At 41.3% G+C, this 12,439-nt stretch overlaps 1 protein-coding gene across 1 annotated transcript in view; it reads right to left on the reverse strand.

Moving 5' to 3' along the window:
- Nucleotides 1-5,041: 5,041 nt before the first annotated feature.
- The window catches only part of LOC148775809 (ATP-binding cassette sub-family C member 4-like), a 139,788-nt gene continuing 132,390 nt past the window's right edge, over nucleotides 5,042-12,439 (reverse strand). Inside the window, exon 30 of the mRNA XM_088842845.1 lies at nucleotides 5,042-5,176. Coding sequence (XP_088698971.1) covers nucleotides 5,042-5,176 — 135 coding nt within the window. The remainder of the gene's footprint in view (nucleotides 5,177-12,439) is intronic.

Below are 12,439 nucleotides of genomic sequence, written 5' to 3' on the forward strand. Positions count from 1 at the left end.
TTGAAAAGAAACCTCTTTTTAAATTTGTATCAGTTCTGTTCAGTCCCTCAGTCCTGTCCTACTCTTTGCGTCCCCATGGACTGCAGTACGCCAGGCTTCCCTGTCACCAACTCTCAGAGCTTACTCAAACTCAGGCCCATTGAGTCGGTGATGGCATCCGACCACCTCATCCTCTGCCATCCCCGTCTCATCCTGGCTTCAATAATTCCTAGCATCAGAGCCTTTTCAAATGGGTCAGTTCTTCGCATCAGGAGGCCAAAATATTGGAGTTTCACCTTCAGCATCAGTCCTTCCAATGATTATTCAGGACTGATTTCCTTTAGGATTGACTGGTTGAATCACCTTGCTGTCAAGGGACTCTCAAGAGTCTTCTCCAACACCACAGTTCAAAAGCATCAACTCTTCAGCGCTCAGCTTTCTTTATAGTCCAACTCTCACATCCATACATGACTACTGGAAAAACCATAGCTTTTACTAGATGGACCTTTGTTGTCAAAGCAATGTCTCTGCTTTTTAATATGCTGTCTAGGTTGGTCATAACTTTTCTTCCAAGGAGCAAGCGTCGTTTAATTTCATGGCTGCATTCACCATCTGCAGTGATTTTGGAGCCCCCAAATATAAAGCCAGTCATTGTTTCCCCATCTATTTGCCCTGAAGTGATGGGACCAGATGCCATGATCTTAGTTTTCTGAATGTTGAGCTTTAAGCCAACTTTTTCACTCTCCTCTTTCACTTTCATCAAGAGGCTCTTTAGTTCTTCTTCACTTTCTGCCATAAGGGTGGTGTCATCTGAATATCTGAGGGTATTGCTATTTCTCTGAGCAATCTAGATTCCAGCTTGTGCTTCATCCAGCCCAGCATTTCTCATGATGTACTCTGCATATAAGTTAAATAAGTAGGGTGACAATATACAGCCTTGATGTACTCCTTTCCCGATTTGGAACCAGTCTGTTGTTCCATGTCCAGTTTTTACTATTGCTTCCTGACCTGCCTATAGATTTCTCAGGAGGCAGGTCAGGTGGTTGGTATTCCCATCACTTGAAGGATTTTCCACAGTTTGTTGTGATCCACAGAGTCAAAGGCTTTGGCATAGTCAATAAAGCAGAATTAGATGCTTTCCTGGAACTCTCTTGCTTTTTTGAGGATCCAGCGGATGTTGGCAATTTGATCTCTGGTTCCTCTGCCTTTTCTAAATCCAGCTGCTTAAACATCTGGGAGTTCACGGTTCACATACTGTCGAAGCCTGGTTTGGAGAATTTTGAGCATTACTTTGCTAGCTTGTGAGATGAGTGCAATTGTGCGGTAGTTTGAGCGTTCTTTGGCATTGCCTTTCTTTGGGATTGGAATGAAAACTGACCTTTACCAGTCCTGTGGCCATTGCTGAGTTTTCCAAATTTGCTGGCATATTGAGTGCAGCACTTTCACAGCATCATCTTTTAGGATTTGAATTATTCAACTGTAATTCCATCACCTCCATTAGCTTTGTTCGTAGTGATGCTTCCTAAGGCCCACTTCACTTTGAATTCCAGGATATCTGTCTCTACGTGAGTGACCACACCATCATGATTATCTGGGTCATGAACATCTTTTTTGTACAGTTTTTCTGTGTATTCTTGCCACCTCTTCTTAATATCTTCTGCTTCTGTTAGGTCCATACCACTTCTGTCCTTTATTGTACCCATGTTTGCTTGAAATGTTCCCTTGGTATTTCTAATTTTCTTAAAGAGATCTCTAGTCTTTCCCGTTCTATTTTTTTCCCTCTATTTCTTTGCATTTATCACTGAGGAAGGCTTTCATATCTCTCCTTGCTATTTTTTGGAACTCTGCATTCAGATGGGTATATCCTTCCTTTTCTCCTTTGCCTTTAGCTTCTCTTCTTTCTCAGCTATTTGTAAGGCCTCCTCAGACAACCATTTTACCTTTTTGCATTTCTTTTTTTCGAGGGATATAAATTTGCATAGAGAAGGGGAAAAAAAATATATCACTAGTAGTGTGTTTCCTCCTGCAGCTTAAGAGAGAGATAAAAATTGTCTGACACTTGCAGCCTACTCCCTCCGTTTGGAGACCCCTGGTCTTCCTAACTGTTACCCTCTCACCTCCGATTTTACATGTTGAAGTCCTCAACCCCCCAGTACCACAGAATGTGACTGTATTTGGAGACAGCATCTTTAAAGAGGCAATAAAGTTAAAATGAAATCATACAAGTGGGCCCTAATCTAACAGACTGGAGTTCTCATAAGAAGAGACCAGGACACAGGCTCACACAGAGGGAGGAGCATGTGGGACACAGAGGGAAGACAGTGTCTACAAGCCAAGAGCGAGACCTCAGAGGAAACCAACGCTGTGACACCGTGACCTCAGACTTCCAGCCTCCAGGGCTGTGAGGACATAAGTCCCTGCTGCTTAAGTTGCCTACTCTTTGGTCTTTGTATGGCAGCCCTAGCAAACTACTGCCCCCTGTAGCTTTATGTATCTAAAAGGGACTTTCTCTACTATTTCAAGGATCATCCAGAAGGGTCAATCAGACAGTGATCAGCTCACCTGAGCTACGAGTTCAAGAAAATGTGATGTGGAAGCACCTTCTCCCAGATGTTGGGTTTTCTTTTCAGATGAATGAATTCTGTTCTATCAGTGAAAACCTTGTGACTTAGGCTAATGCTCCCTGTCTTATAGCGCTGAACAATGCATTGATATCTGATACTTACACATTCAAAAAACTGATAATCTGACAGTTTATCCTCCTAACAGGATGCAGAGTATGCAGAAGTAATGTCAAGATGGGATGAGAATTAAGAAATGTATTTCTCTCTGTAGAGGTGACTTGAGCCAGTGGCAGGACTGAAATCCAAGAGTGAGGTTCTGTCACCCTGTGAATTTCAGTGATTGGCCCTACCTTGGCTACCACGTGACAGGAGCAGTGTTCTCAGATTCGATGCAGAACACAGTACCTAGGACAGCACACAGCCTCCCTCAGCAACTCCCCCTCGGTGCTTCCTGGACCAGCTCTGTGACCTTGAGTGAACTCTGGACACACTCTCCTCATCCATGACATGGGATAAAAATGGACCATCAGGAGAGTCAGTGAAATCATACATGTGAGAACTGTATAAAATAAATCATAAAGGACTACACAAATGTAACTTACCATTAATACTGTTAGAGTAGGTGCAGGATTACTGGGCCAGGAATCACAAGATTTCTAATCTATGACCTATGTCTGCTTCAGTATGTATGTTACACTTGATTTAAAATGTTTACTGAAAGAACAAATTTATAATTCTGTGTCTGCTGCAGACTAGCTTAACACCAGTTATATACATAGGGCCACCTTCCTGCTAAAGCACCTTAGTTTCCTCACCTGTACAAAGAGAGGGTTGAATCCTATTATCTTATTATCTGGACCAATCTAAAATTCTGTGTTCTATTTCTCATTACTCAATGTCATGACAATATACTTTTAAAATGAAGACTTTGACCTACAGGTGGGAACACCTCTTTTTGATGTGAAATGACTAAGATCAAAAGAGCAAAAGGGTTTGGGAGATTCCTGGCTTTCTAGGTCTCAGGATGGATGGTCTGACTGGGAGACACTCTAGTGGATAAAAGTACTCTGTGAATTTCAGGCAGAAAAAAACAGAGTTCCTTGTTCAGCTTCTCAACATTTGCACACAATGTAAGTATTTATGAAAAGTTCAGAACACAGACTTTCTTTTCCTCAAACCTAAGCACAAAGCCTAACTCTGCCAACTCTTCAGCCAGCTCTGGGACCCAGGAAGTCCCCTACCTGATGAGCAGTGGAAGGTCCTGCTCTGTATTTCCTCATTTCCAGAGAGGACTGAGAGGAGACAGTGATGAACTTGGCCACATTTTAGATAAAGCTTTCATACAGAAGTATGGCGTGCTGTGATTCATGGGGTCGCAAAGAGTCGGACACGACTGAGCGACTGAACTGAACTGAACTGAAGACACTGGGACATAGTTTCTTTAAGACATTTTAAATATTACACAAACATCTTATTCTATTTACAAGTGAAAATCTCGGAGACAGAAAAGAATGAAGAATGGAAAATACACCCATAATTTAACACCCAGAGATAAATTTTCGATGGGAAAGCCACATCCCACCCTGAGCCGTGCATGTTAAGGGGCAAGAACACCAGACCTTCCTTCCCTCCATCTATCTTTCCATCAAGCCCAATCCCACTCCCACCTGGTTCCAGAAGGACTTACAGATGGCTGCATGACAATGGCTAAGCCTCTGAAACCAGACCTTGGTTACCACTGCACCTCTGTTAGGAAGACACCACGTGAACTGAGCGTTACTCACTGAGCCCCTTCCTCACACCATGTACAGTGCTTAGAGCCTCGCACATCTCATCTCCGAGAAAGTGCTCTGTAAACCTTCAGGCACCATTCAGGCTACGGTGCGACGGTATCGTGAGTTCTTCATTTGTCCTGATGACAATTTCATCTTCTAGAAGGTAGAGGAAGAATGGGGGGCAAATGGACCTAACTCTAAACAACAAGGAATTAGGGAGAAAGTGATCACTTCAGGTAAGAGTTTTCTATATAGATTACACCTTTCTCTGGAAGATCTTCCTAGAATCAAAATATTCCAAGATTCTTCCCCTTAAACTCTCAGGTTTCCTGGATATTCCTCAACAGAACCTGGATCACAAACGTGCTGAGCACCAATCAGAACGAATGGAAAGGGTCTGCAAATGAGAGTGTTCAGTGCTCCATGAGAATCTGAACCCAGAGTCCGAACATGTGGAAAGTCAAATCCAAAGTCTGTCTCAGGCACAGGTGTGTGCACACAGAAGGGCGCACATCCACCCCCACCCCCAGCACTGCCGCAGATTCTCAGCAGACCTGCCTTCCACCTGCCACGTGTTGTTAAGACCCAGTCATGAAGCTTCCTCCCTGGAGGCTTCTAACTGAAAAGAGTACAGAGTGCTTGTTCCCAGACCCCTGGGGGAGATCCTGTGAAGAGTGAACCCTGGAGGCGAATTTTAATTACAGCTTCCCGCAGCAGGCTCACCTATTTTGCCCTTTTGGCGAGGGCAGCAGCCTCTGCCTCGCCCAGTTGTTCCACCATCTTGTAAAATAGGCTGTTTCTATTTTGCAGCAAAGTACGTGGCCGACTATATTCTTTCCGTGTCCCTGAATCCAAAACCTGTTAACAGTAGAAAGAAACCCATTAGCACACAATATCTCCCAGTAACATAACTCAGACAATATTTCAAAAAGAGGCAAGTCAGGGAGAATTTGGGTAGTAGGACTGGTGGTATTTAAATGGTTTGATTACCCTGTTTTACTAGGGAGACAAAGGCCTAGCCTGACCTCTCTTTATTATTTGGCTATAGGAAAGGAAGAAAATGAAAATTTTAGAATATGATTACTGGAACTGAACAGTCTGTAGCATTTTATATTTTCCCAGGGCATTTGGGATTGTTATCATTAATTAGCGCTTTTAGCACTCAGACTCTGAGGGCTATTTATAAAGATACACAAAATTGGGAAATGTCTTGATTCAAGAAAATCAGACTGCATTTATCTAAAAAGTAGGTTGACATCATACAAACCACATGGCAGTGTCCTGAAAACAAACTGTCAAGTTGATTTGACAATCTGAGCAATACTTGGGGGGGAAAAAGTAAACGCTTCTGGAATTTCTTTAGGGTCCTGGATTATGTCACCCTCTACTGGAAGGACTAATGAAGCTGAAGCTCCATTACTCTGGCCACCTGATGGGAAGAGCTGACTCAGTGCAAAAGACCCTGATGCTGGGAAAGATTGAAGGCTGGAGAAGGGGACGACGGAGGAGGAGATGGCTGGATGGCATCACCGACTCAGTGGACATGGGTTTGAGCAAACTCCGGTAAGTAGTGAAGGACAGGGAAGTCTGGGGTGCTGCAGTCCGCGGGGTCGCAAAGAACAGGAAACTGAGAGGCTGAGCAACTGAACAACAAGAAGAGGGGCTGAATCCCTTGTCCAAGAGGTTAAGATGCTTCCTGATGCCAGCTGTGGCTGTAGTTTATTGTTATGAGAGTGGAAGGCTGGCAAACAGAGCTGTTATATAAGCAGCTTTTGCGGAACTGCTCTGCACGGAAGGAATTTCTAGAAATCCAGTTTTCTTTTTGAATAAGACTATAAAAGCAAATAAGAAATTGAGCTCCAAATTAAAGTGATCATAGCCTGCACAGCAAATGGGGGGCCCAACCTGAACTGCCAAGGATCCAATCCGTTTTCACAAATTACCTTTATTTGCTTCTTTCTCTTTCTTTCTTAAGCTGCCTGCCTTTCACCCCTTTTACTGCTCATTAACAAATCTACTAATTGGAAATTGAAAGGAAGAGAAAGGGGCTCTTAACTCTGCCTTTCTACTTATGAGTGACCTTGGTTAATGGTTATGGAGAGGGGAAAAGTACCTGAAACAATTGACCCAAACAATAGAACTACAAAAATAATTCTGATGTTAAGTGGAATTTAAGTCTTCATTTAGGTCATATTTAGAGTAAATATATCTAAAGAGAGTAGGTGGTATGGGCTTACCTGGTGGCTCAGGGGTAAAAGAATCTGCCTGCCAATGCAGGAGTCACAGGCTTGCTCCCTAGTCCAGGAAGACCCCACATGCTGTGGAGCAAATAAGTTCATGCACCACAACTTCTGAGCCCACATGTCACAAATACTGAAGCCTGAGCGCCTAGAGCCTGAGCTCCACAACAACAGAAGCCTCTGCAAGGAGAAGTCTGCATGTTTGCTGCAACTAGCGAAAAGCCCACACAGCAACAAAGACCCAGCACAGCCAAAACTAAATTAATAATATTATTTTTAAAAAAAGAAGAGAATATGCTGGAACTCCAAACAAGATACAAGTTATTTTTTCTACATATAGGTATTGCAGTTAACTTCATCCTTTGTATTTAATTGGAAACATTTTTTAAATCTCACAAAGGGCATATTCCTATTAATCTTGTGTTTATACTGTGAATCATTGTTAAGAGCACCTTTCTCAAAAGAGTCCAAGAATAATTGAATGTCTCATCCACATAATGAATTTTCTATATGTCAATTGGGCATGCCAATTTAGATGCCCTGAACGTGCAGTTTTACTTTAAGCATAGCACAATAGAGTATAACTGCTCCTCCTGATATTGAAGAAGAAAAACTGCAGTTTTAAAACACAGGTCTCCAAATATCTGTGTTCAATTAATCTATGAAAGATTAGGTAAGAACATATATTGAAGAACAGACAATCTCTTTGCTAGATAGTACTGGGAAAGCTGCATACCTGGAAATGAATGAAATTATAAGACTCCCTCATACCACACATACAAATAAACTCAAAATAGTTTAAAGACCCAAGATAAGACTGGGTACTATAACACAAAAGGAAAACTCAGGTAGAGAACACTTTGACATAAATCGCAGCAATATTTTCTTTGATCAGTCTCCCAAAGCAAAAGAAATAGAAGCAAAAGTAAATTGGATCTAATTAAATTTAAAAGGCAAGACGTTAGGGGCTACAAGAGCTAAGATGGGACATAGACTGAAAAATAGCTGGAAACAGAATTTTACCAACTTAGCTTTTACATTTACTGTCTTGATCAAAGATTCTAGACATTTCAGAACAAATTAACAAAAGCAAATCTAAATTCTCTTTGTGTCCAGAAAAATAGGTATAGTTTTAAATTTTTAACATCCCTTATAAGAATAACATTGTGTAATTTCCCACTATGTCCCCACCCTTGCTGTAACACAAGTAAAACTATAAACTAAATCACACATTCAGATTGGTGTGATAATAATCCTTGAGCCCCAGGGTCTCTCCAGGAACCCCAACCTTGAAATACTTATCAAGCTCTAGTAGGTTGAGTAAAAACACATTATGTTGAACAAGTGAGTGAGTTCCATAAGCTCAATAAAGATGTGTTTATCAAACCTGTTTATGTGCAGACATTCCTGGTAGCTGTCTAGACATAAAAATTACATGGACCCACTGCAAGATAACTTGATCCATTCATTGGCAAGATGCCATCGGTGAAAAAGAGGAATGAAGGGGAGGTGTGTGAGTGCACAGAGAGGCGGGGGCAGGAGAGGATGGAGATAAAGCCTGATGAGAAATGATGCCAATAATAGAGATAGAGCCCCACATATTGACAAGTAGAGTTGCAAGGGGAAGATCTGTCATATCTCTGTTTCTGGCTGCCAGGGGATGACACAGGGACAGCTGTCCAAATTTGCATAGTGGGTCCCTCATTGGTAAAATGGGTGCCCATGATTTTCTCACTGGGCAACGTGGCAAGTATTATCTGAAAATCCTTTCCTGGGTCTTGAAATAATAAATTAGTCTCTCACCAGTGGGATGATGAAGGCTGGCTCACAGTCACCTCCACAGTCACTTTCCCAAATCTGCTGCCTTTGCTCATAAGCTCTCCACTCTTAGCATATCTCTTCTCCCCAACTACGCTTTCTACCTCCGGATTAATTTTTCTCCTTTCAAAACCTGAGTGAAATCTTTTGGAATTTTTGAAGGAGTTTTCTCTTCTGAAATGTTCTAATTGTAGCCATGCAGGCTTCTGAAAGAAATGTTCCATGAAGGTGAAAAACAGAATTTAAGTAAAACTCTAGTTAGGCGTGAGCTGTTTTGTGCTTTCCAGGTGGGGATGTTACAACAGTTTCTGGTTTTGATTTCTCTGGGGAAAATTCTACTGAGAAGAGGTTTGTGCTGAGGAAGAAACAAAAAACAAAATCATAAGATTGAGTATAAACAAAAGAGGTGGAATCTGAGTTTCCTGTCCCCAGTTTTGTTTTTTCATTATTCATTTCCAAAGAATTCTCTAACTGCAGACAGTGAAAATGTTGACCACAGCCAACAATACTGTTAATGCAAGTACAGATTGTCAGACACTTCTTTGTTCATGCTTCTAGGGAGAATTCGGGTGACATGAAGACTGCAGTGTGCGGGACTTGGAGGCAACAGCTGTGCTGCTGGCTGCAGAGAAAGCAGGTCACAAGCACCCAGCTAATCCTAAAATCTGTAGGAAGAGCCCTCTAATGCAGAGACAGTAGTGAGTCTAAGGACAAAAGGATTTCTAACTTGTCTGTCTTTCTCCAATGTTTTGGAGCAAATGAGGAAGATTAACTTAGTTGCTGTTATGACTTTTACGCTTAGTCATAACTTAGATGCTGTTATGATATCTTTAAGATACTTAAAATTAAGATAATTTCTTTGTAAAATAAAATTCTGAAACGTTTATGGTTTGGTTTAACAAACCAAAACTGGGTAAATCCCTTCAGAGAGCCAACACACACACAAAGCTACTAACTGGGTCACAGTTGTTTCCCAACAAGTCTTTTCTCTTGTTTACTTACACTAAGCAAAACCATATCCATCTAATTATTTCAAGATTTTTGAATAAAAGTGACAATTTGAAAAATATATAATCTCTAAAGTGAAAGTGTTAGTTGCTCAGTCATGTCAAACTCTTTGCGACCCCATGGACTGTAGCCTGCTAGGTTCCTCTGTCCATGGAACTCTCCAGGCAAGAATACTGGAGTGGGGTAGCCCTTCCCTTCTGCAAGGGATCTTCCTGACCTAGGAGTCAAACCTGGGTTTCCTGCATTCCAGGCAGACTCTTAACAGTCTGAACCACCAGGGAAGCCCATATTATGTCAAAGATTCAGATTAATTATACTCGATCTCTAAGATGAAATTTTAGGCAACCATTAAAATTGTGCTATAGAAAATTAATTAATGACATGGGAGATTTTAAGAATATATTGTTGCTATAAAAATTCTGCTGATTAAATACTCTGTTTTGCATAAGATTAATTATTAAACTATTAATAGTTCTAATTTTATTCAAATAATATTATAGCACTATACAACTGTTACTTTCTGGTGGTGGGTATTTTGTAATCCTCCCTTTATGAGATATTTAAAATTTTTCCTATTTCTACCTTGCATATTTGTTGCTTTTTTGTAACAAAAATATATTTTTATGAGTTAGGCTCTTCATTTTAAAAAACAGAATAAAAAAAAAAATCCATCTATTTTTGTGCAGAAGTATTCATCAGTGCAACAATATGTAATTATTACACCTTAAACACCTGCAGTGACAGGACTTTGTGGTGACAGCACTGTTGGTTATGCCCTTCATCAGCATCTGTCACTTCCCCAGCTCCTTCCCCAGGCTGGCAGCCCGCCCTATGAATCATCAGGCTTTGCAGCAGATTGACTTGTCTTTACACCCTTAAAGCTTTCAGAACAATCACTTGCTTTCCAGAAAGGAACTGGTACAGGCATCCCTCAGAGCTTTTGCGGGTTCAGTTTCTGAACACCAGAATACAGTGAATATTCCAGTAAAGTGAGTCACGTGAATTTTCTGGTTTTCCAGGGCAAACAGAAGTTATGTTACACTATACTATACCCAAGTATGCGTGCAATAGCATTATGTCTGAAAAAAACTATGTACAGAACTTAACTTAAAAATAAGGCTTTGCTAAAAAATATTAACCATCATCAGAGACTTCAGTAAGTCATGGTAGTAATATCAAAGATCATTGATATTATAGATCCCCAAAGCAACTGCAATGATAGTGAAAATGTTTGACATATTGTGAGAATTACCAAAAGGTGACACAGAGACATGGAATAAGGAAATGCTGATGGAAAAATGGTGCCTATAGACTTGCTTGATTCAGGTTTATGACAAGCTCTCAATTTGTAAAAAATTCAATATCTGGGACGCACAATAAAACAAGGTATGTCTATAGTTCTAAAGCAAGCAATAAAAATAAGATTGCCTCAAAAATTGAAGGTTTGAGAAAGAACATTATTTGTGATGTTTTTGCTGCATTGAAAACCATCTGGTAATTAGAAGCTCTAGAATAACATACAAACTTTTAACCTGGGGTGAATGGAGTACAGAGGACAATCCCCAACCCTGAAGCTGGGGGATGCCTGTCTCTTGGTGCCTTGAGGTCTAATCCTGTTATTTCTACCAGAGGAGTCAGCAACCACAACCAGCTCAGACCAAGATGTAAACATGAGGCCAAGCTTACATCTCCTGGTGGGACCTCCCCATGACATCACTGATGACCTCAACCAGGGAACCTTAAACTGAAGGTCTCCCAACACAGGAGTGGGAAAAGCAGCTCCACAGTGAAGGGTAAGATCCTTTCTGGAAACAAGGTCATTCATCATAAAGATGACAGGCCCAAACAGAACCCTTGCATTTTCCTTCTCGCTCCATCTTCCCCATTCACCCAGATGCTCAGTCTCTGCACCCAGAAACCAGCATCCGCTTCTCTCTCTGCCCTCAGATTCCATGTTCAATCCATTACACAGTCCACTTGGCTCCACTTCCTTATCTACCCCAAGTCCCACCATCTCACCATTTCCACTGCAGATACCTTAGACTACGCCAACAGTCCAGAGAGGGCACATTGTAAGATAGTGAACATTGAATTTGGAGAACTGAAAGACCATCAGTGTGGTTTTGACTGTAAAGGAAGAAGGGAGAACAGAGTAAGACAAAACTAGAAAGTTGGGGAGGGACGGGCAGTGCACTGCTTCATAAAACGACTTTAAAGATTTGTTCATAGACATTGACCAAGAGAGAAAACTCTGAGGTTGCAGAGATTTATAATCTCCTTACCAGGAGATATTGGTAAGTAAAAGACGCTTGTTCCTTGGAAGAAAAGTTATGACAAACCTAGACGGTGTATTAAAAAGTAGAGACATTGCTTTGCTGACAAAGGCCCATATAGTCAAAGCTATGGTTTTTCCAGAAGTCATGTATGGATATGAAAGTTGACCCATAAAGAACCTGGGTGACAGCCTAAGAATTGATGCTTTTGAACTGTGGTGCTGGAGAAGACTCTTGAGAGTTCCTTGGACTGCAGGAGATCAAACCAGTCAATCCCAAAGGAAATCAACCCTGAACATTCACTGAAAGGACTGATGCTGCAGCTGAAGCCCCAATACTTTGGCCACCTGATTTGAAGAGCCAACTCACTGAAAAAGACCCTGATGATGGGAAAGATTGAGGGCAGGAGGAGAAGCAGATGACAGAAGGTGAGCTCTGGGAGATAGCGAAGGACAGGGAAGCCTGGCATACTGCAGTCCACGGGTTGCAAACAGCTGGACATGACTGAGTGAATGAACAACAAATCAGTAAGTAAAGCATTAAAAAAATGAATGTATTTTGATAATATCAAGAAAGCCGACTGGTTCAGAGAATATAGATGTTCATATCTGCAGATTAGGTGCTGAATGATAACATGTTAGGACTGACCAGGCGACGTGTCCGCCAAATTCTGTCCTTCTGCAGTTTCCCTAACCAACCACACATTTCAAGCTAACAGTATTTCTAAGAATTAGATAATAAAAAGAATCTGCTACTATGAATGTCATTAATGCTATAATACC

The sequence above is a fragment of the Moschus berezovskii genome, chromosome 13 (assembly GCF_049115385.1).
Source record: "Moschus berezovskii isolate FMDL1 chromosome 13, NW_MosBer_1.0, whole genome shotgun sequence".
Classification (NCBI taxonomy): domain Eukaryota; kingdom Metazoa; phylum Chordata; class Mammalia; order Artiodactyla; family Moschidae; genus Moschus; species Moschus berezovskii.